Genomic DNA, 24431 nt, shown 5'->3' with positions numbered 1-24431 from the left:
TTTTTTGAGACAGAGTCTCGCTCTATCACCAGGCTAGAGTGCAGTGGCACGATCCTGGCTCACTGCAACTTCCATTTTCTGGTTTCAAGCAATTCTCCTGCCTCAGCCTCCCACGTAGCGGGACAACAGGCACGCACCACCACACCCAGCTAATTTTTTGTACTTTTAGTAGAGATGGGGATTTCACCATGTTGGCCAGGATGGTCTCGATCTCTTGACTTCGTGATCCGCCTGCCTCGACCTCCCAAAGTGCTGGGATTACAGGCTTGAGCCATTGCACCCAGCCTGGATTCTTTATAATTTCTATTGTTATACTGATATTCTCATTTTGTTCATACATTATTTTCCTCATTTCCATTCATTTCTTATATATGGTTTAAGTTAGCTCATTGTGCATAGAGAAGTTGATTGAACATCTTTGACGAGTAATTCCAATGTCTTGGCTTCCCCAGGGATGGTTTCTGCCAAATTATCTTTTCTGGTAAATAGGCCATATGTTTCCTTGTATATTTTGTAATCTTTTGTTGAGGACTAGTTACTAGGGATATCATAATGTGGTAACTGCATGGAGGTCAGATTCTCTAACCCCTCAAGGATTCCTGTTCTTTGCTTATTGAGGGCTTCAGCTATTCATTTGTGCCTTTTCCAAACTATTTGTGTAAAGTATGTATTCCTTGTTGTGTGTAGTCACTGAAGTTTCTGTCTATTATCTCTGTGGTCAGACAATGACCTGAGAAGGATTTCCTTAAATGTCTGATTCAAAAAAGGAGGTGGGGGAGGTGTGTCTGTCCCTTAATCTTCTGGTATTTGAGAGAAAGCTGCTGTAGCCTAAGAGAGCTGAAACCAAGGCAGTGTCTGCACTGGTCCTACAGGAATCTGCCTGACTGACCAAAGCATGTAACCCCCAATTTTTGGAGGTAATGTACTTTGTCTTTTGTAACCTTTCTTGGCTTACAACCTTGTCCTCACTGTCTGCCCTAGCACCAGCCAGCTGCTCCGGGAATGTGGGCTGCTATCCCAATAGCTACAGCAGGGCTGAGAAAAGGAAAATGGTAGCTAGTTCATGCACATCATTCCCTTCCTAAAGATCTGCAGCCTCTTCCATCATCAAGCACTTCCCAGTGCTCAGTCAAGTTCCCAGGTTCCAAAATAGTGGATTTTGATCTTTTTTTCTAGTTTACTGGTTATTTTGGTAGAGGGACTGACCCCCCAGAGCTTTCTTCTCCATCATGTTGCATAACATCACTCCCCTTGGAGATTACAATTAAGGTATTAACTTATAACAGTCTAGTTCTCATTGATACCAATTTAACTTTGCTAATTTACGAAAACTTGGCTATTGTATAGTTCTAACTATCCTTAGTTCTAGATTGTCATACAAATTACATTTATAGACATTGTATGCCCGTCAACAGTGATTTATAATCATTGCTTTATCTTTTAAATCACAGGGGGGAATGTTTACAACTAAAAAAACTTTTATACTGTCATGTAGTTTACCAGTGCTGTTTAACTTTTTATGTGGATTTGAGTTACCCTAGTGCCCTTTCCCATCAGCCCACAGGACTCCTTTTAGTATCAATTACAGAGTACATCTGCTAATGACGAATTCTGTTTTATTTTGTTTCAATCTGGGAATATGCTGATTTTGCCTTCATTTTTGAACAATCGTTTTATTGCATATAGAATTCCTGGTTGACAGTCTTTTTTCCCTCAGCACTTTGAATATGTCATCACTGCCTTTTGTCCTTTGTTCCTGATGAGAAACCAGCTACTGATCTCATCAAGGATCTATACACAATAAGAAGCTGCTCTCTGCCTTCTTTTGAGATCCTCTCTTTTTCACTTTTGGTTGATTATGATTTGTCTGAGTTTGGATCTCTTTTACTTTATTCTACTTGTATTGAGTTTCTTAGATGTGTAGTGTCTTTCATCAAATTTGGGTCATTTTTAGCCAATATTTATTCAAATATTCTTTTTGCCTCTTCCTCTTTATCCTTTCCTTCTGGGACTCCTAGTATGTGTATGTTGTGCTTGATGGTGTCACAAGTATCTGAAGCTCTGTTCATTTTTCTTCATTCTTTTGTCTTTATCTTCCTTAGACTGAATCATCTCAATTAACTTGTCTTCAAATTGCTTGACTCTCTTCTGCCACCTCAAATCTACTGTTTCAGCCCTGTGATGAACTTTTCATTTTAGCTACAATTCTTAACTCTAGAATTTCTATTTGCTTTTTTTTTTTTTTTTAAATGATTTCCATCTGTTGATAATCTCTGGCAAGTCATTGGAGTCATGTTTTAGATCTTTAGATATGGTTTTCTTTTTTTTTTTCCCATTCAAACCTACTGAAAATCAATTTTTTTAGTTCTAGAACATATTTAAAACAGCTGATTTAAAGTCTTGTTCTAGTAAGTCCAATATCTGGACTTTCTCGGGGACAGATTCTGTTGGCTGATTTTTTTTCCCCTGGGTATGGCCATACTTTTTTGTTTCTTTACATGACTCATAATTTTGTTGACAACTGGATTTTATGGGGGACAGGGGGTAGATGGAGTCTTGCTCTGTCACCCAGGCTAGAGTGCAGTGGTACAGTCTTGGCTTACTGCAGCCTCAACCTCCCAGGCTTAAGCAATCCTCCCACCCACCTTGGCCTCCCAAGTAGTTAGCTGGACTACAGGCACACCCCACCAGTCCTGGCTGATTTTTGTATTTTCTTTGTAAAAATGGGGTTTCACCACTTTAGCCAGGGTGGTCTTGAACTCCTGGATTCAGGCAATCCGCCTGCCTCAGCCTCTCAAAGTGTCGGGATTACAGGCATGAGCCACTGCATCCAGCATAGACAGTTTAAACAACATAATGAGGCAGCTGTAACAATCAGACCCACCCCACCCCTGCCAGGATTTGTTATTTTTTTTTGTTTAGTGATTTTTCTGAACTAATTCTTGAAATTTTGTATTCTTTGTCACATGTGGCCACTGAAGACTCTGCTCAGTTGTCTTAGTGATCAGCTAATGACTGGACAGAGATTTCCTTAAATGCCTGGAACCCATAAGTTTCACTGCCCCTGCTGAGGGGCTCTGTGTGTGTTGGGTCATGCCTTCAGCACTCAGCCAGGCAGTTTAGAATTCCACTTCACTTTCCGTTTTGCCAGAGCCTCAAGGTTAGCCGTAGGTGACAGCTTACAGGATTCTCAAGTCTATACTTGGCACATGCACAGTACTACACACGTGTGGACTTTTGGATGCCTAAGAATGTGTTAGAGGTTTGCAAAGTTCCCTATGATGTCTCATTCCCCAGTTTTCCCAGTTAAACTTTTGGTCAGCTTGTTATTGCACCAAATGTTACCACTGCCTCAGGCAGCTGGGACATTTAACAACTGCTGAAGGTTTTCAGTAAATGCTGTCAGGGAAAAAAAGTGTTTTACACTGGATGAGTTCTCAGACAAGCCTTGATTTGACCAGGATTCTCCAGGGAGCTGCCAGACAGGTTAATGGATAACAGTGATCTGAGAATGGAGCTTTCGAGGAGTTCCATCCCCATTCTGCCCTGCCCAGAGGCTGCTGGCTCTTGGTTTTCACTGTGATTAAGGGCTGTTGATTTTTAAAGTTACCTTAGGGCTGGGGGAAGGGGTAGGGGCCAAGGCAAGTTAAAGCTTCCTGAGATTCAGCCATTTTTCTTGAACAAATACTCCTTAGACTATTCCAAAACTTTAATGTCCAGAGTTCTGGAAAAGTTTATTTTTGACCATTTTTTCCCGTGATCTCTGTTCCTTTATGGAGGAGAGTGTTCAGAGGTCCTTACCTCACCACTCTGCTGGCATCACTCCTCTTTTCCAGTAATTTTAAGCTCACTTTCAATCAGTCCTCCCATAAGTAGCCTGGCTATCTACTCTACTGAGGAATTTTGTGCCACCTAGGTTTACCTTAATAATTAACATTTATGTGGCATATCAGCATTTTTATGTATTTCATTTAATCATAAATACTAGAACCACCAACTAGGTATTAGCCTTAACAGGTGAGCAGTTTTCACTTTTTCAGGAGTGCTTATTAAATTGTATATTTAAATTGCCTTTTTTTGGTTGTTTTTTGAGATGGAGTCTTCCTCTGTCGCCCAGACTGGAGTGCAGTGGCATGATCTTGGCTCACTGCAACCTCTGCCTCCTGTGTTCAAGCAATTTTCCTGCCTCAGCCTCCCAAGTAGCTGGACTTACAGGCATGAGCCACCGTGCCTGGCTAATTTTTGTACATTTAGTAGAGATAGGGTTTCACCATGTTGACCAGGCTGGTCTTGAACTCCTGACCTCAAGTGATCCACCCTCCTCAGCCTCCCAAATTCTGGGATTACAGGCGTGAGCTACCATGCCCAGCCTATATTTACATTGTCTTACGTCATTTTTTAATCTCTAATAGTGCTGAGAGACTGTTCCGTCATGTTGAATGGAGTCTGGTAAGCACAGAACTTAGCCCAAAGACTATTAAGATCCTCTCTAGCTAGGTAATAAGCCATACAGAAGTTCAAACTGCTCCCTTACCCTTATTGCTGCTTCTTGATGAGGTTAAATGACATTTATTATTCAAGCTGATTTTACATTTTAGGTTATCACAAACTGCTGACGAAGAGCGTGGCCGAGACTCCAGTGCATAAGCAGATCTCCAAAAGGCTGCTGCATAGACAAATCAAGGGCAGGTGAGTGACATCCCCATCCAGGCTTGTTCACACCCACACCTCCTCAAAGCGACCTGTGGGCCACTACTTGCCTTCTCTTGATCTTCGTGACTTAAATCTTAACTCTATTGCTTGAAACCAAGAGCATTCTATAAACTCTCCATGGGAACAGGAGAATCATATAAAATGTACACTCGTCTGGCCTCAATTATTTTGAGATTAATCCATGTTGTTGCATGCAGTAATTCATTCTTTTTTTTTTTTTTTTTTTTTTTTTTTTTTTTTTTTTTTTTTTTTTTTTTTTTTTTTTTTTTTTTTGCCAAGAAGTATTCCATGGAATGGATAAATCCATTCATCTGTTAACATGTGGAAGGTGGAAGTCTGCGATCCTAACTTGGCCTTTGCTAACAGAGCTGTGGGTGGGACTGCAGTTTTCTTCTGCAGCGATTGGTTGGAATAGGGCAGTTATTGTCTGAACGTTTTCTGTCTTGCTTTGCTTCCCTTTCCTAGTTCTTTGGCTTGAGAGCTCTCCTTCCTTAAGGCATTTCTGCTCCTGTTATATCTGAGTTGCCAGCTTCTCCGGCATGCAACCTGGGAGTGTAGGCAGCAGTCAGAAAACAGGGAGCTCACTGCCCTCCTCAGGTCTCAAGGTCCCCAGCCAGGCTGCCTCTGCCTCTCAGACTTATCTTCTGCTCATTTTATAGATAATGTCACAGGATTTTAGCTCAATGTCAAGGGTAATAGAAGCACACCTACTTCTTGTCAAGAATCTATCCTGACATTATTTATATATGGATTTTACATACTTGTGAAGTTTATAAGTTAAATTGCAAAAAGTGAAATTGGTGAGTCAGAGGCATATATATTTTCAATTTTTCTACAAAGTCTTTGACACATTGGCTGAAATGAAGGCTCCTCAACAGAAACTTGAATGTTGCTACTCATTACTGTGATAGTCTGATATTTTGGTATAATTTTTTTTTAATACATGAATGGAATTTGTACTTCTGATGTTGTAAATTGCTTTCCAAGAAAAAAAAAACCACATTCTAAGCATCTCACTTTTTTTTGAGTCAGAGTCTCACTCTGTTGCCCAGGCTGGAGTCCAGTAACACAATCTCAGCCCACTGCAAACTCTGCCTCCTGAGTAGTTGGGACTACAGGTGTATGCCACTGCACCCAGCTAATTTTTTTTTTCTTTTTTGAGATGGAGTCTCACTCTGTCGCCAGGCTGGAGTGCAGTGGTGTGATCTCTGCTCACTGCAACCTCCGCCTCCTGGTTTCAAGCAATTCTCCTGCCTCAGCCTCCTGAGTAGCTGGGACTACAGGCATGCACCATCACACCAGCTAATTTTTGTGTTTTTAGTAGAAACAGGGTTGCACCATGTTGGCCAGCCTGGTTTTGAACTCCTGACTTCAAGTGATCCGCCTGCCTCAGCCTCCCAAAGTGCTGGGATTACAGGCGGGAGCCACCGTGGCTGGCCTCTCTCTTGAACAATAATCATGTATGAGAGTGCTTACCAGCACTGGTGTTATCAGACCCTGTGATCTTGTGAAATAAGAAGCTGCTTTTCTCTTTAATGAGTGTGAGTTACAGGTGACATGGAATAATCCTTGTGCATGTGTTCCTCAAGGTCCTCTGATCCTGGTCCTGATATTGGTGTTGTTGAAGAGTCCCCTGAAAAAGGAAATGGTGAGTGTTACCTCTTTTTGTTTTTAATGCAATCTACCCAGCTTCTATGGAAATCTTTCTGCATGTATTGTTACTTGGCATATCCTAAGATATTTTACAGAAATTGTGCTGGCTCTGAGTCCACAATGTAGCTCGGTATTTTTGTTTTTAGTAGGGACAGGGTTTCACTATTGGCCAGGCTGGTTTCGAACTCCTGACCTTGTGATCCACCCGCCTCAGCCTACCAAATTGCTGGGATTACAAGTGTGAGCCACTGTGCCCAGCCACACCATTCTTAGATGGTGGCAGTAAATGAGACTTCTGAAGGTGATAGTCTAGTGGGTCAGTGTTTTTTTAATACCTTGTTAGGACCATGTATCAAACCCCTCTTAGTTTTTTAAGAGACACTTCAGAAGTCTCTTAAAGCCAATAGCTTGTTGAATTTACATCTTATATATTATATAAATTTTTCCCATTTTTGACAACATGGGAAAATGTCAAGCTTGTAGTTCTCTTTGGTTACTTACTGTGGTTCTGATTTTACAGAAATAAGCTTGAGACGAAGTCCTCGAATCAAGCAGTTGTCATTTAACAGGACACACTCTGCCTCCTTCTATTCTTTGTCTCAACCGAAGTCTCGAAGTGTGCAAAGAGTCCACTCGTTCCAGGAAGTTAAGTCAGGTAACATACAGGCCCCTGTGCCTTCACAAGTCCATGCTGATTTGGTGGGAAGTCTTTTTTGGGAAAAGAAGCATGAAATTTGACATCTTCTTTCTTGACATTGGAGAATTAGGATAGGGATGTATGGTTGAGGTTCAGGACTAGATGAACAGTCCATGGCCTTTATACTCAGTCATCCCTCAGACTCCTACAGCTGGTCATCCATGCTGTTGTTATAGGGAGCTCATTCATTCAAGAGGAAGCTACCCATAATTTCCCATATGAACATATCCTACACATCAGTATCTTAGGTGGAAGGTGATATCTGTGTTTATATTCTTCATTCTTCTGTCCATGGTTAGCTTGCTAATAGATGTGTGTTTATTATTTTATCTTTTTTTGAGACAAGGTCTCACTCCGTCACCCAAGCTGGAGTTCAGTGACGCAAACACAGCTCACTGTAGCCTCAACCTCCCAGACTCAGGTGATCCTCCCACCTTAGCCTCCCTGCTAGCTGGGACTGCAGGCGTGTACCACCACACCCATGTAATTTATTGTGTTTTTTTGGTGTGTTTTTTTTTTTTTGAGGTGGAGTCTTGCTCTGTCGTGCAGTGGCACGATCTCGGCTCACTGCAACCTCCACCTCCCAGGTTCAAGTGATTTTCCTGCCTGAGCCTCCCCAGTAGCTGAGATTACAGGTGTGTGCCACCACACCCGGCTAATTTTTGTATTTTTTTTTTTTTTTTAAGTAGAGACGGATTTTACTACATCGGCCATGCTGGTTTTGAACGCCTGACCTTGTGATCCACCTGCCTCAGCCTCCCAGAGTGCTGGGATTACAGGCATGAGCCACCATGCTCAGCCATTTTTTGTGTTTTTAGTAGAGATGGGTTTCACTGTGTTGCCTAGGCTGGTCTCAATGTGCCGGGCTCAAGTGATCCACCTGCCTCAGCCTCCCAAAGTGCTGGGATTGCATGCCAGATATGTGTTTTTATATTTAAATTTACAAATTAAATTATTTCAGTTCCTACATTTTCTAACATAGGAGCTGGAGTGAATACAAAGTCTTATTAAAATTTAAAAAGGCAGCAGTTATTGCAGTTGCTGCCATAATTACGTGGGATTTTTCCCCGAGTTGCTCTAAAAAATTATTGCCTTTTTATTAGAACTGGCTGTTTTAATAGTACTGGATGAACAGGAGTTGAGAAAGAATTAAATGTTGTTGCTGTTTTTGACTTGCAGACCAAAGAGAAAATTCTCCAGTCCAAAGTATTCAATCTCCTAAGAGTCTTCTTTTCGGGGCAGTGTCTGAGATGATCAGACCCTCAGAAAAGGGTTCAGCTCGAATGAAAAGGCGTTCAAGAAGCACACTGGGTTCAGAGATACCTGCAGCTTACCAGGTATACAGTTTCTGTGACGTTTGAAATAGAACAATCTCCTGGAACAAAGAGACATGGCCAAGGAACTCAAGAGTCCATTAGGGAAAAGAAAGCGGGTGATCTCTAGATTTGAGGTGATTGGGTGGAGCCATATGAATGATTATTAGCCATGTGGGAACTTGAAGCAGCAGGTTTGACTGAACCCACAGTAGGGGAGGAGACAGAGATGATCTCATCTGTTCTCTTGGTTTCATCTACTGTTTATATTGTATACTACACCGATGCTTTTCTGGAGACTGACACTCATCTTTTCCATTTGATTGCTTACTCGATCCAGTCACCACCATTAGAAACCTGGGAGTCCTCCTTCGCCCCCTCCCCAGACATAGCCATTCAGTTGAGTCTTGCCCATTTTATTTACAAACAGACTTTTTTTTTTTTTTTTTTTTTTTTTTAAGACAGTATCACTCTTTTGCACAGGCTGGAGTGCACTGGCGCAATCTAGGCTCACTGCAACCTCCATCTCCCAGTTCAAGCAATTCCCCTGCTTTAGCCTCTCAAGTAGCTGGGATTACAGGCATCCACCACAATGCCCAGCTAATTTTTGTACTTTTAGTAGAGACGGGGTTTCGCCATGTTGGCCAGGCTGGTCTCAAACTCCTGACCTCAAGTCATCTGCCCGGCCTACAAACTGACTCTTGTACCCACCCTCCCTTCTCCCTCCCTGCAATTCCTACCCTAGTTTAGGTCTACCTAGAATACTTCAACAGGCTTTTCCCTCTCAAAGGGAAATCCTCCACGCAGAGGTCGGAGTGATCTTTCTGAAATACTTCTCTCAGTTTGCTTAAAATGTTCACTTTGCTTAAAGCTCTATAGACTCCCTGTCTGCTAAGGCAAGTTTTTTTTTAATCTTTTCCTAAATGGAACTCTGCCTTCAAAAATAATCACCTTTGTTTGGAAACCCAATAAATTGCTTGGAGGTTGGGAAGGACATGCAGCTCTGGACAAAGTTTTGAAAACCATAGATCTACATGACCAAGATCAGTCTCCTCCCCCTGGCAGGCAGGGTCCTCCGTGGTCTGGTCCCTCTGGCCTCAGCCCTTACTCCTCCCCACTCCACCGTCCCAGCATCATCAGGCTGGGTGCTGTCCTGCACAGCTACTGCATTTCACTTCCGTGCCTTTGCTGGTATTGTTCCTATGCCTAAAGCCCGCCTCACCACCCCCCCCACCCCGTTTCCCACATTTGCCTTCCCCTGCTGATACCCATGCTTGAAGACCTGACCCGGCTGGGTTAGGCAGCCCTCCTTTACACTCTGTGATGTCCCTTGCACGTCCCTGTCACTGCACCGGCCACACTGTATTTTCTTTCACCTGTGTATGCCCTGCTGAACAGGAAATGCCAGCTAGACTGGGAGTCCCCTGATAGGATCAAGGAAGGTTGTAGGAAAGATAAGCATTCATCTCCTTACCTGTTGGAGTTTTTCACTACATTTTTTTGCAGGAAGGCAGGGAAATTTTTTGTTGGGGAGTATCTTTTCTGAGACATTATCTTTGCTGCTGCACCTTGTATATCCGCATATTCCATGTCCCCAACACACAGTGCCTGGCGCATTGCAGGTGTTCAGTAAGCACATGTTGAATGAGGGTGAGCAGCAGATGAGGTGGCTCCTGGAGGCTGCCTTAGGCAAAGATCTGAAATAGCTGCCTCATTTGAAGAGAAGGAAGAGCTCGAGAATAGCTGCAGTGGTAGAATGATTCCATTAGAGGCAAAAAAAATGGTTTAGCAATATGTAGATGATTCACACTATTTGTTTTTAGGACAAATGAAACTTGGATAGTGTTTGGTCCTAGAAAAAAGTGGACAAGTAAAATCTGAGTCATGTATTGGAGAGGGAAATAGGTCACTATTTGAGATTTCCATCTTTAGATCATGCTTTTGGCTGACTATAAATCTCCCATTTGGTCTTAGAGATTACTAAAACACTTCAGAGATCATGAGTTATAATAATCAAGCATTGAAATAAGCATTTCTCTTTTCAGACTCCCAAGAAGAGTCACCAGAAATCTCTGAGCTTTGCTCAAACTTCACCAAGAAGTTCCTCTCATACACCACAAACTCCGTCGTATATTCCAGAAAGGCCGCAGAAGTCCCCTGCAAAAAAGACCCCTACAAAGCAGGCAACTTTAAAGGAGTCCTTAAAAGATTCCTCCTCACACTTCTGTGAGTCACCATTGGATTCAAAAATCACTCCTCAAAAACGATGCACCCAGGCAGGAGAAAGCACTTTTCTTGAAACAAAGATACCAAGAACTCCTAAGAGGCAAGGTACTCAGCTGCCTCGGTTTTCACCAAATTGTACTTGGCCACATTCGGTGGATTCCAGTCCAGAAAGCCCCTCTTGTGCAGCAGCCCCAACTTCATCCATTGCCCAGCCCAGGAGAGAGTGTCTCAGTCCCTTCAGAGACCCTCTCAGAACACCCCCGAGAGCAGCAGCCTTCATTGGCACGCCTCAGAATCAAACACACCAACAGCTCCATGTCCCCAGAGCTGCTTGGGCAGAGGAACCACCCCAGAAACTGAAGAATAAAGCTATCAAAACCCCAGAAAGACCAGGGAATTCAACTATGACTTCTTCCCCACCTGTTACACCAAAGAAACTATTTACCGCTCCTTTATGTGATATTTCCAAGAAGAGTCCATTTGGGAAATCTAAAACAGAGTCTCCTTCCCCAGGAGAACTGGATGGGAAAGAGCCCCCAATGTCACCCAGCGTAGCTGCATCTCTCTCCTGCCCTGTTCCCTCAACACCCCCCAGACTCTCACAGAGCACTACATTGGACACCATCCCTCCTCCGCCCCCTTGTAAAGCTGGGAAATGGTGTAGAAAGACCTCTGGTCCCAGAAGGAGCATCCTGGAGTGTCAGCCCAGTGCCTCTGCTACTCCTGGGGTTGGCACAGCTGACAGCCCAGCTGCCACCACAGACTCTAGAGATGACCAGAAGCAACTGAACCTCTCTCCTCACTCTCCTGAAAGACGGAGCTACCCAGGCCCTGGTCTCAGGAATGACTGGCATGCATCGTCTCCTTTGCTCATTACAAGCGACACAGAGTACCTCACTCTCCTCAGTGAAGCCGAACGTCACGACAGGGGTAACTTGAAAAGTAACGTCTCATCGGTGGAAGAGGGTGAGGGGCTAAGGACAGCAGATGCTGAGGAGAAGCCTTCTCTGTCTCACCCTGGGATTCCCCCATCTCCTCCTTCCTGTGGGCCCGGCTCTCCTCTGATGCCTTCCTGCGACCTGCGCTGTACCACGGACAGGAGGCAGTGCCAGGCTTTGGCACAGCTAGACAACCTGCCGATGTCAGATTGGCATTCCACAGCCTCTGCCAGCCCACAGACCTACGAGGTTGAGCTGCAGATGCAAGCTTCTGGCCTTCCCAAACTTCGCATTAAAAAGATAGGTCCCAGCTCTGTGTTAGAGGCTGAGCCCCTCAGTAAGGAGGAGAGCTCTTTGGGAGAGGAGAGTATCCTCTCTGTTCTCAGCGTGCCCAGGGTCAGCAGGTCCTCAGGCAAACCTGAACCCACCTATGTGTCACCCCCCTGCCTCCGCCTCTCCCACAGCACACCTGGCAAGAGCGGGGGGCAAACCTACATCTGCCAGGCCTGCACCCCCACCCACGGCCCTTCTAGTACCCCGTCTCCATTTCAAACAGATGGGGTTCCCTGGACACCATCCCCCAAGCACAGTGGGAAGACAACTCCAGACATAATTAAAGACTGGCCCAGGAGGAAGAGAGCGGGGGGCTGTAGCACTGGGTCCTCTTCTGGGAGGGGTGAGGTTGGAGCAGACTTTCCTGGGAGCCTGTCACTGCTGGAGCCAGAGAGCAAGGAGCACAGCCTTGAACTCAGCATGCACCAGATGCCCATTTTGGAGGATTTCGAGCTTGAAGGAGTGTGCCAGCTGCCAGACCAGTCACCTCCCAAGAATAGCGTGCCTAAGGCCGAGGAAGCCGCCTCCTGGGGACAGTTTGGGTTGAGTTCCAGGAAGAGAGTCCTGTTGGCCAAGGAAGATGATGACCATGGAGCCAAAAGGATCTGTGACCTGAGAGAAGATTCAGAAGTCAGGATGAGTAAAGAGAGGTCTCCAAGTCAGAGTGCACGGCAGCTACCCTCCACGGGAGATGACGAGGTGTTTGTTTCGGGTGAGTTTGTTTTTGAAACCCACTTGCCACAGGGTTTCTTTGGGCAGAGTATTTGGCAGGGAGGCCCTTGGGGTTGCTTCTTGGGAGGCCTGGGCTTCCTGGTTGGGGGGCTGGGGGTGCTGCTCTGACTACGTGGGATCTCTTTAGGCTCCACCCCACCTCCCAGCTGTACCCTGAAGAGCTGCCTCTCTGCCAGTGCCCTCCAGACTCTGACCCAGTCTCCGCTGCTGTTCCAGGGGAAAACACCTTCCTCTCAGAGCCAAGACCCCAGAGGTAATGTTTGTTGATGGTCTAGGATCCTTTCCTGTGAGAGAGACTCCCTGAATTCATCAGGTTTGTCAGGCAGCTAGATTCTGGAGGAGCCCCGGGGAAATGCTGAGTGTGGGATAGGCGACTTTGTGCCTAGTATCGTGTGCCCTTCCCAGAGAAACTCCACATAAGAACTTCTGTGCATGTGAACAGAAGCCCCTCAAAATCCTACTATAATGCTTTGGTCCTTCTGAAGATGCCGACAGTCGTAAGCTTGCTGCAACATACTGCTCATCTGCGGTGTAAGAATCTGAATAGGAAAGTGTTCCCAGTAGCATGAGTGATAGGCTTATTTATACCCTGTTCTCCACAGTGGGTTTATTCCCATGTTTTGTACATGTGGTGGGACACAGTACTGATTCTAGCCGTAATCAGCCTTCCCTTTCCAAATCCTATTCCCAAAAGAACAGGATTTGGCCTATTAGCTGTTCCTGGTTAGCAATGTTGCTTTCTGCTGCTAGAATTGAAGGGGGAATGCAGAAGGTGGGGTCTTTCAGTGGTTCAGTTCCCTCAAGACTGTGACATAAATCATGCAAAATAGCATAACCCGCGATCTGAGACCTGGAAAAATGTACAGGTTAACCTGAGGGAATTCAAACACAGACATTGCATTTTCACAGCCGCTGCTTACTGCCAGCACAGTGCAAGCTGTTAAGGGCAGGGGCCTTCTAAAAAGTGTAGGTGCCATTTCTGCAGGATGAGCGAACCTCCAAGGAGTGATGATTTTCTTGAAGTCTGTTTTTGTGTGTACCCTCTGCGATTTAAGCCCATTTTTTTTTTTTTTGGTTCGGTCATCAGTGATTCCTGCATGCTAAGCCTTTCTGCCTTCTTCTAGATGAGGATGTAGATGTATTTCCCTCCACTGCCGAAGACTCTCCCTTCAGTCGTGCGTTCTCCAGAAGGCGCCCCATCAGCAGAACGTACACACGGAAGAAGCTCCTGGGACCCTGGCTGGAGGACTTATAGCCATAAACACTACTGAGCCCAAAAGGTAAAGGAGTCAGCTAGGACCCTATGGGCATAAAGAAGCTGGGGGCCTGGTCCCAAGCCTCTCTTGCCATGGTGAGCGTTCAGACTGCTATTAGAATAGGTTTTCTAATTCTCCTCATGGATCCAGTCCATCTCCTGGCCCTAACCCTTGGTGGGGAGGTTGCAGGAGGAGGTGGATGGCAATGTAGCTGGTGCTAGAACTCAGGCAGCCTGGGAGCAGCCAGACAAGGGATCCCATTGTATGGAGCCCCACCCCAACTATGACCTTGGCAAGTCAGGAGGCCACTCTGCCTCACACCATGGAGAAAGGAGCCCTGCCTGGGGTAAGGCCGGGCTGCAGTGGCACAGGCAGCACTTTGTAAACTGTGAAGCCACGTATGTGAAACTCGAGTGCATTGGGCAGTCGAAGCCATTTTTGCCTTCACTGTGTAACCATAAAATCACCTCTAGCGACTGAGCACTCAGTATATTTTTGTTGAATGTTGAGCCTGAGGTGACCTGTGACCATGGTCCAGCTCAAGCGGCTTCTACAGCAGCCACATTTCCAAGAGTCAGCCAGTTCATGGCACAGGCCTTGCCCGTTCCTGGGGAGAAGACCATCCCCTGGCTCACTGTTTCCACTGGGAGTGCCACTCAGACCGGTTGGACCAGCCTGCTACCAGGTCCTGGCTAGCGCTGAGGGCTAACTCCGAATTGTGTCCCCAGAAAGCCTTCAAGCCTGTTGTGCTCCCAAATCTGATTCCTCTTACTGTCTCCTATTTCTCCCTTAAGAGATTTTATTAAATGGTTTTTTAAGATCCTAAAAACATGCTAAGTCTCCCAATTTCCCCTATACACATAAAACCATTTAAACCACAACCTGGTGGCCACCGACCCTTTGTAACAATTCTTTGCTGTACCCCAGGCACATCTGTTTATACCTGAAACCAGGATCATCCTGAGACTTGAGCAAGTCACAAGACAGCAATTGGGTGCCACAGTTTCAAGGAAATACATGGCAGAGATGTGCATCTTTCTGAAATGTGAGTCCAGTTCTTTCAGGCTATGGCCCAAACTTGTTAATCCTAACGAGTGTAGAGATGAGGGCCTGGATTTAGAATGTGCGGTAATGACTGTCCTTCACGGAAGCAAATCAGACAGCTGCCCCTTTCAGCAGGATCGGGGTCTGCTACAAGGGGTTTTTCCGGACGTCAATAATTCCCGGGCTGGCTCGTCGCAGTTCCCGCCGGAGCTTGGACGAAGGCCCAAAGTTCCAGGGCAGGCCTGCTTCACCCATGGGCATCACCCGCCCCAGCAGGGGCTCAGCCGCCTCCCGTTGCCTCAGCTCCTCGGAGGACCCCTGCTCCTCGCCAGCCAGGCTCGAGCGTTTCCAGGTCAAGGGTAATGGAGCATGGATCAAGTCCCGCATCTCTTCCCGGGTACGGGGGGCCCCCTCAGTGAGGGGGGACAGCCGGAGAAGCTCGGGCGCTGGGTGCAGCTCCTCCTCATTTCCGGGAGCCTGTCTGCCCTCCGAGCCCAGGCTCCTCTTCTCCCCACCTGCATGGAGTGGAGAATAGCATGTTCTCATTGCAAGGTTCTTTGAACTGACTGCACCAGGACTACAGCATGGTGACCCCTGCGACCCACACATACACCTCCAGATGGCCTCCTGGAGCCAGAGAGTCTGAAAACAACCACAAAAGGAGAATAGCGAGCTCCTACAGTGCCTGATTAACCAACTTTGCGATATTTGACCATTGCTCCTGCCTCAACTGATAAGCCAAACTTGTGACACCACCCCCACCCCACAAAGCTTGAAAAAACTGCCCTGAACTGTAACTTTCCACTGCCTACCCCAAACCTATAAAACCAACTCCTATTCCGCTGCCCTCTGCTGACTCTTTTCGGACTCAGCCCGCAGGCACTTGGCTGAATAAACAGCCTTGTTGCTCACACAAAGCCTGTTTAGGTGGTCTTTTCATTCAGAGCACACTTAACATTTGGTGCCGAAATCTGGGACGGGGTACTCCTTTGGGAGACCAACCCTCTGTCCCCACTCTGCCTCTATGAAGAGACCCACCTGTGACCTCAGTGCATCAGACTAGCCTGACACCCCTCTCGCCACCTTCAGATCAGGTAAGCATCTCTCCCTCTTTCCCTTTAAATCCTCCTAAATAGAGAAAAAGAAGATAACTCTCTCCCTTTCTGTTTCTTCCTTTAAATCCTTCTAACCAGAGACAAAGGAGACCCTCCTTATCTGTGCGCTCAAAAACTCCAACATTGGTCATGGACTCATGAAGACAGTCTTCCCTTGGTGTCTGGTAAATTGTGGGGACGCCTGCCTTGATCACCCATGTTACAGCCCAGGACTCATGGACGCCTCACTGAAAATCCTGGTAGCTGCTCTCATTCTCCTCCTCTCTACTTCTCTCCTTAAAACTTCCTTCACTGTGGGCAATATTCTGCCCTTTATTCCTCAAAGAAACCTAAAACTTTGACTGTCGCCTGGCCTGAATACAAATTAGACAATGGTTCCAAATGGCCAGAAAATGGCACTTTCAATTTCTCTATTCTGCCAGACCTAGACAATTTTTGTCAACGAATGGGCAAATGGTCTGAGGTGCCGGATGTCCAGGCATTTTTTACACTCCAATCCCTCCCTAATCTCTGCTCTCAATGCAATGCGTCCCAAGTTTTCCTTCTCTCCCTTCCATTCACCCTTATGTCCCCCTACCTTAACCCTAGGATGTGGGACACCACCTCTCATCCCTCTTCATCCCCTTAAAACCTAACCACCCTTATCCCACCTGGCGCCATTACCCCATCCCAGCACAAGCCTTAAAAGGGCTACAGCCTGTGCTACTCACTTACTACAACATGGCCTTTTAGTTCTCACCAACTCTCCCTACAACACCCCCATCCTACCTATCCAAAAACTGGACAAGTCCTACAGGTTAGTCCAGGACCTTAGCCTTATTAATCAGAGTGCTCCCCATCCATCCCATAGTGCCAAACCCCTATACTCTCGTCCTCCATATTCCCTACCACCACCCATTATTCCATCCTGGACCTCAAAGATGCCTTCTTTACTATCCGTTTGCACTCCTCTTCCCAACCCCTTTTTGCCTTTACTTGGACTGACCCTGCCACCCACCAGTCCCAGCAGTTGACCGGGACCTTTCTTCCCCAAGGTTTCCAAGACAGCCCTCATTACTATAGCCAAGCCCTAACCTGCAGCTGACTCTCCTTTCACCCTTTCACTTCCTACCTCATACATCAACAATCTCCTTTGCAGCCCCTCTTATAAACCTTCTCAACAGGCCACCCTCCTACTCCTTCAACTTCTAGATTCTAAAGAATCCCAAGTATCTCCTTATAAAGCTCCAATTTCCACCCTTCCGTGACCTATCTATCTCAGCATAATCCTCCATTAACACACGCGCTCTTCCTGCCCATAGTGTCCGGTTAATCTCCCAAACCCCAATCCCCTCCACTCAACAGCTTCGTCCTTCCTAGGCATTGTAGGATGCTTTCACCTCTGGATACCAGGTTTTACCCCACAACCAAACCACTTTATAAACTGACAAAAGGAAACTTAGCTAACCCCATAAACCCCAAATCCTCCCCCCATTCTTCCTTTTATTCTCTAAAGAAGACCTTAGAAACGGCCCCTATACCAGCACTCCCCAAGTCCGCCCAACCCCTCTCCCTTCACATAGCAGAAATGAAAGGCTGTGCAGTCAGAGTTCTTACCCAAGAGCCCGGCCCATGACCTTCTTGTCAAAACAACTCAACCCCACGGTCCTAGGCTGGCCATCACGCTTACGCGCCGCAGCGGCTGCGGCTGTAATACTCCTAGAATCCCTTAAAACTACGGGCTTTGCCCCACTTAGCCTCTACAGTTCTCACAACCTCCAAGGTTTAGCTTCCTCTTCACACCTCACACCCTTTCAGCGCCCCACCTTCTCCAGCTTTAGGCACTGTTTATTGAAACCCCCACAGTAACCATTGCTCTTGGACCGGACTTCAACCCAGCCTCTCACTTAACACCCGACACAAACCCTAATCTGCACAATTGCATCTCACTAATCCACACAGCATCCTCCCCCTTTCCCCCTATTTCCTTCTTCCCAATCCCAAACCTGGACCACACATGGTTTACTGATGGCAGTTCGCCAAAGCTGGCAATGCTGTTGAATCCCACTCATCTATCATTGAGGCTGCCACACTCCCTCCCTCCACCACCTCTCGGCAAGCTGAACTAATTGCTTTAACCTGTGTTCTTACTCTTGCCAAAGGACTACATGTTAATATCTGTACTGACCCTAAATATGCCTTCCACAATCTACACCACCATGCTACCATATGGGCAGAAAGAGGTTTTCTCATCACACAGGGGTCTTATCAATGCCCTCTTAATAAAGGCCATCCTTAAGGCTGCTCTCCTCCCAGCCAAGGCCGGGGTTATCCACTGCAGAGGACACCAAAACCATTCAGATCTTATTGCCCAAGGAAATGCAGAGCCTTAGCTGACAAGACAGCCAAAGCAGCAGCGGACACCCCAGTATCTCCCCCACAAGGCCAATGTTTTTCCTTCTCATCCATCTCATTCTTCCTCTGGAAACTCACTTTACCAGTGGCTTCCTACACAAGGCAAATGGTTCTCACACCACAGGAAGTTCCTCCTCCCTGCCTCACAAGCTCACTCTATCCTCAAATCCTTTCATGACCACTTCCACATGAAATACAAGCCCTTAGCTGTCTTTTAGGACCCCTCGTTTCTTCTCCATCATGCAAATCCGTCCTGAAAACAATCACATCCTAATATTCTATGTGCCACTATACTACTCTCCAAGGCTTCCTTAAACCCCCTCCTCCTCCTACACATCAAGCCAGGGATTTACCCCCACACAAGGCTAGCAAATAGATTTTACTCATATGCCCCGTATCCACAAATACGTTCTAGTCTGGATTGACACCTTTACCGGATGGGTTGAAGCCTTTCTTACAGGGTCCGAAAAAGTTACCGCAGTTATCTCTTCTCTCCTAACTGATATAATCCCCCGATTTGGTCTTCCTACTTCTATACAATATGAGAATGGACCAGCCTTCAATAGCCAAACTACCCAAGACCTTAATTTTCCATACTCCCAAAATCGTTTGCCAACGGAAAGAAACCCTTCCCTGTCCCCCCCTGTAACGCCTACACGACAAAAAAAAAGTAATTCCATTAATCCCCTTGTAGGATTAGGAGTCTCCACTGCTGCAACTGGGATAGTTATAGCAGGCCCTACTACTTCCATCACCACATCCCGCAGTCTAATGATTTTTCCGACAGCATTTCAGACATAACTAAAACTATCTGTTCTCCAAGCCCAAGTTAATTCCCTGGCTGCAGTTGTCCACAATTGCCGGGGCCTCTATTGCCTGCTGAGAAAGGAGGACTCTGCCTATTCCCAAATAAAAAATGCTGCTTTTATCTAAACTAATTTGGCCTTGTATATGACACCAACAAAAGACTTAAAAGACAGGGCCCAAAAGCTTGCTAATCAGGCAAATAATCTGGACCTAGCTGGCCACTCTCTAACTGGGTATCATAGCTCCTTCCATTAGCAGGCCCCCTTAGACCCATTTGTCTCCTATTGGGACCTTGCCTTTTCTGACTAATCTCTCAATGCCTACAAAATCATATCCAAGATATAACCAATCATTCAATACGACAAATGCTCCTTTTAACAACCCCACAACATCCACCTTTGCCCCAAAATCTCTCGACAGTATAAATCCTTTCCCATTTTTAGGTTTCCACACCGCCCCCAATCTTGCTTGAAGAAGCCCTGAGAAACATCACCCATCACCCCTCTGTATCACCCCCAAAATTTCACTGCCCTCCCAATTTTTCTAGTTTTTACTTTTCTCCTTTATATTATTAATATAAAAAAGCAGGAATGCAAGGTTCTTTGAACTGGCTGCAACATGGTCACACCATGGTGACCCATGACTCACACTTACACCTTCAGACAGCCTCCTGGAGCCAGAAAGTCTCAGATAACAAGAAAGCACAAAAGAAGAGCCAACTCCTGCAGTGCCTGATTAACCAACCTTATTACATTCCACCACTGCTCCTGTTTCAACTGATAAGCCAACCTTATGACACTGGACCTTGTGACACCGCCCCCCTCCCCCGTCTCCTGCCGCAACACCACCCAGCTTGCAAAAACCACCCTGAACTGTAACTTCTGTAGCTTTCCACTGCCTACCCCAAACCTATAAAACCAACTCCTATCCCACTGCCTTCTGCTGACTCTTTTCAGACTCAGCCCACTCGCACCCGGGTGAATAAACAGCCTTGTTGCTCACACAAAGCCTGTTTAAGTTCATTCAGAGCGTGCTTAACACTCAGAAACAGGTGGCAACGCCTTCCCAAAGCCCTAGCTCCCCAATGCCCCAGCACAATAAGCAACCTGTGAATTAAGCCAATAAGGGCTGGAGGAAGAGTGGTCTCTAAGCTTTCCCCAAAGCAAAGAACGGGCCTGACTTCAGAGCACGGCAGGGCAGGAAGAGTTACCTCTGCTGTGGCCTGCAGTGTTCACACCACCGAGCTTCTGTTTCAGTTCCTGGTTTATCCACATGTAGCGGCCTAGTTCCTTCTCCAGAGCTTGAATCCGGGCCTCATACTGCCTCTTGCTGTCTGCTAACCCTTCACCAAGGTGGTCTAGAGTGGAAGGGCCAAGGAAAGGGTGGTAAGGGCCTGTGGGTGGGGCGGGGTCTGTGAGGGGGCGGAGCTGTGAGCACAGGTGGGAAGGGGGCGGGGGCTGCTTGCCTCGACTCTGCTGCAGGAGCAGCTGCAAGTTCTGCTCGTGCTCCTTCTGCTGCAGCGTCAGCTGGCGGTCCATCTCCAGGTGTTGCCGCTCCAGGGCCACCTCCAGCCAGTACACCAGCCTCTGCTGCTCCTCCAGCTGCATCTCCAGCTCAGAGAAGGCAATCTGCTGCTGGTGCTGCTCCTCTCGGAGCGTCACCACCTGTCCCAAGACCCAGCCAGGCTCAGCCCCCACCAGGAGCCCTCTTCACCCAGCTAATCCTCAACCACAGACACAGCGTTGGCACATCTGCCACCACAGCACTAAGAAATGCCCAGAGTCTCCCCTGCTGAGCCAAGACTCAGCCTCAGATACCTTTCCACAGTGTTCTAGTGATCTTCCAACAATCACAGCTGGCTCTCATGATGAAACTCTTCTCTCTGCCACAAGCCCTTTCCTAGCCACACACCACAGAGCCGGGGAGAGCCTCAAGCTGTGGGACTTCATCTAGGCCAACCTCAGCACTATGGACATCTGGGACCAGAGAATTCTTGGTTGTGGGGGCCTGTCCTGTGTGTTATAGGATGTTCAGTGGCATCCCTGGCCTTCACCCCCACCACTGTGACAACCAAAAGTATCTCCGGCCATGGCCAATTGTCACCCAAGGGCAAAAACATCCCCTATTGATAGCCACTGTTGTGGCCATAACCACCCTGAGGCTAGCCAATCAGAAGCAGAGGGCAGGAAACTAGGTCTTAGCTTCACACAAATAAAACAGGCTTTAAAGTCAGGTGGCTCTGGAGACAAGGTAGTCTTGATCCTGTCCCTTAGTCTGGGAGGAAATGGGGAATCCGCTGGAGCAGCTGCCATGAGACACCTCCCCTCACCAGCCGCAAGAGGCGGGGGGCAGGGGGACCATGGGGCCTCAGGAGGAGGAGGTGGGGGGCCATGGGACCTCAGGAGGAGGAGGAGGAGGCCATGGGGCCTCAGAAGGAGGAGGCGGGGACCCTGGGGCCGCAGGAGGAGGAAGTGGGGGCCATGGGGCCTCAGGAGGAGGACGTGGGGGCCATGGTTTGATGGCCCACCTTGTCAAAATACTTGCAGAGGAGGGCTCTGGTCTCAGAGGACGAGAGGTAGCTGAGCTTGGCCATGAGGTTCATCTCGCACTGGGACAGCAAAGAGGCTGAGGCCCGAAGCACTCGCTGGCGGCATGTGATGGCCTCATTCTTGTACTCAATGGCAGCATCCAGGGCCTCAATGGCCTCATCCAACTGGAACAGCGTCCGCTCCTCCTGCAGGGACAAGGACACATGTGGAGCAACATCACCCACTGCCTGAATGCTGAAGTCCTGGGCATACACCAACAGCCAACACATAGCCACAGCTGGGCCTTAAGTCTCCTCGTCCTAAGGGCAGAGCCAGCACATGGAGAGAGAAGCCCTGCTCACTGTCACAGCCCCGACCCCAGGGTGGGCTGGGGCTACTGCTCAGAGGCGGCCTGCTCAACTGCCAGCCCCAGCAAATAATCTACACTCAGGAAGCTCAGAGCACCAAACAGAAGGCATGGCTGGGACGCCATGGAGGCACCATGGTGTCTGCTGGGTAAGCTTTTACAGATGGAGATGTGTTCTGAGAAATGCATCATTAGGCGACTTTGACGACGTGCAAACATCAGAATGTATTCAAACCTAGATCGTATAGCCGACCACAGACCTAGGCCACAAGCCTGGACAGCACGGGACTGTCCCGAATACTTTGGGCAGTTGTAGCCATGGTATTTGTGTATCTAAACATAGAAAATGCACAGTAAAAATGCACTATGATCATCTTCTGGGAGCACTATTGTATGAGCTGTCTGTTATTCACTGAAATGTCACACAGCACATGACGCGTCACACAGGACTTCTCTGCTCAGGGAACACAGATGTGTGGGCGTGAGGTGCGCTGAGCGTACTCCTGACGCTCTGTCCACACTCGGAGCTGAGGCATGTGGACAGGTGCTCAAATGCAGCACAGAACAGGAGTGCAGGCTGAGGGGTCAACATGCCCCACCCCTGCATCCCAGCCAGTGAGGCCAAAGCAGGGCAGAAGGGCCAGGCCAGCCCTCCCCAGCCCCTACCTCCACCTAACTGTGACCTTGGGTCTACAGACAGCAAGGCCCAGCACCCCCAGAGGGCTGGAGCAGGGGCTGAGGAGAGCAGACAGACAGGCGGACGATGGCACTGGGGGCCCCAGGGTACCTCGGGGGACAGCAGGCTCCCCTGCCGCAGCTTGCTGTCGATCTCCAGGCGCTGCTTGAGCAGCGAGTCCTTCTCCTGGCGCAGGCTGTCAATCTCCCCTCGGATCTGCTGCTGGCTCTGGGCGCTGCCCTGCCGCAGCTGCCCACTCTTCTCTGACAGCTCCTTCTCCAGGTGCTCCAGCCGGCTGGACACACGCACGATGTCCTCGTTGAGGGCCTGGGGGTAGCACCACCAGGGATTAGGGAAGGAACAGCTACTGTCCTCACAGGGGTGTCAGACAGCCGGCTGGACACGTGCATGATGTCCTTGTTGAGGGCCTGGGGGCAGCACCATTGGGGATTAGGGAAGGAATAGGCACTGTCCTCACAAGGGTGACAGAAAGGGCCGGCCCAGTCACTGGATGTTAAGAAGGACTCTGGCCCTTCCCTCAAGAAAACGACACTCCAGATGTTCTGCTCAGCAGAGACCAGACTCATTTCACAGAAGCTCCAGGAGGCGGGGCCAAAGGGACCAGAGCATTTGCAGAGGGGCACTCAGAGATGGCGGGAGGAGGATAAGGACAACCAGAGGGACGACACCCTCCTGGCAAAAAGGGACAAGGGGTAGGGGTGGGAGGAATGACCTGTCACTGAGATGACCGGACTGACAGTGATGGGAAATGGCCAAGCCCCAGAGGCCTTTCTGGGAGCCAGATGCGGGAGGAAGTGAGGGCTCTCCCAGCCAGAAGCTAGAGATAATCCAGTAGCATCCTGGACCCTCCTGCACACCAAAGTGATGCCTGCCAGCAGGAGCAGGGCTGGGACACTGAGTGCCTTGCCCAAACCCCAGTACTGGAACAGGCCCCGCATCTGTGACTGCCATCCTCCGCCAGCCCCCATGGCAACGTATGACCCCATCTGACAGAAGAGGACGCTATGGCTCAGAAGCTGACCTTCCTATTCAAGTGACAGTAATGATGTCAGGTGGAGATGTCTCTATTTGACCCTACCACCTTCCTATACCTGCTCCTCCTCAGTCTTCCTGCACAGGCCCTGAGTAGGTGGTTGGAGTGAAACGAACTGGAGGATGGACACTTAAGTTCTTCTATGCATGCATCTGTACCTGTGTCACAAATATCCTGACGCCCTGTGGCTCATGGGAATGCACAGGCTGGACCCCAGTAGGACAGAGTTTCCTCTGTCTGGAACTTATCTGGCAGAGACACCACCTAGAAGAACCTCTCCTGTCTAGACCTCACCTAGAGGGACATCACCTGGCAGGACTTCACCTGGAAGCTTTATCACTTGGAGGGACCTCACTTTGCTAGACCTCATCTGGCAGAAACTTACTTGGCAGGAACTCACCTGGCAAGCTCTGTCCTAGTGGACCTCACTTCACTGGACCTTACCTGGCAGGGTGTCACCTGGTTGGACCTTACCTAGCAGGGTGTCACCTGGCTGGACCTCGCCTGGCAGGGTGTCACCTGGCCGGACCTCTCCTGGCTGGACCTCACCTGTGGACCTCTCCTGTCTGGACCTCACCTGGCTGG

The 24431-nt window shown here is 48.1% G+C and overlaps 2 protein-coding genes across 7 annotated transcripts in view; one reads left to right on the top strand and one right to left on the bottom strand.

Moving 5' to 3' along the window:
* The window catches only part of TICRR (TOPBP1 interacting checkpoint and replication regulator), a 50102-nt gene extending 36173 nt beyond the window's left edge, over window positions 1–13929 (top strand). The window contains exons 16-22 of the mRNA XM_017517476.2: window positions 4599–4689; window positions 6303–6361; window positions 6887–7021; window positions 8243–8400; window positions 10422–12585; window positions 12733–12858; window positions 13730–13929. Coding sequence (XP_017372965.1) covers window positions 4599–4689; window positions 6303–6361; window positions 6887–7021; window positions 8243–8400; window positions 10422–12585; window positions 12733–12858; window positions 13730–13860 — 2864 coding nt within the window. The 3' untranslated portion in view covers window positions 13861–13929. The remainder of the gene's footprint in view (window positions 1–4598; window positions 4690–6302; window positions 6362–6886; window positions 7022–8242; window positions 8401–10421; window positions 12586–12732; window positions 12859–13729) is intronic.
* The window catches only part of KIF7 (kinesin family member 7), a 45812-nt gene that overhangs the window by 5830 nt on the left and 15551 nt on the right, over window positions 1–24431 (bottom strand). For 3 of the 6 annotated variants that reach the window (XM_017517489.2, XM_017517497.2, XM_017517480.2), the window contains exons 15-19: window positions 22904–23119; window positions 21749–21955; window positions 20687–20885; window positions 20432–20578; window positions 14630–15420 (exon numbers count right to left, since the gene is read on the bottom strand). In XM_017517489.2, coding sequence (XP_017372978.2) covers window positions 15053–15420; window positions 20432–20578; window positions 20687–20885; window positions 21749–21955; window positions 22904–23119 — 1137 coding nt within the window. In that variant the 3' untranslated portion in view covers window positions 14630–15052. Of the gene's footprint in view, window positions 1–6189; window positions 6347–8998; window positions 10120–14629; window positions 15421–20431; window positions 20579–20686; window positions 20886–21748; window positions 21956–22903; window positions 23120–24431 lie in introns of those variants that run through there. The other 3 variants (XR_001821373.2, XR_001821369.2, XM_037734693.1) reach the window with 3 other exon arrangements.

The sequence above is a fragment of the Cebus imitator genome, unplaced genomic scaffold (genome assembly GCF_001604975.1).
Source record: "Cebus imitator isolate Cc_AM_T3 unplaced genomic scaffold, Cebus_imitator-1.0 Scaffold19, whole genome shotgun sequence".
NCBI classification, from domain to species: domain Eukaryota; kingdom Metazoa; phylum Chordata; class Mammalia; order Primates; family Cebidae; genus Cebus; species Cebus imitator.
Note: the sequence above shows the minus strand (reverse complement) of the source record. Positions and strands in the feature narration are given on the sequence as shown.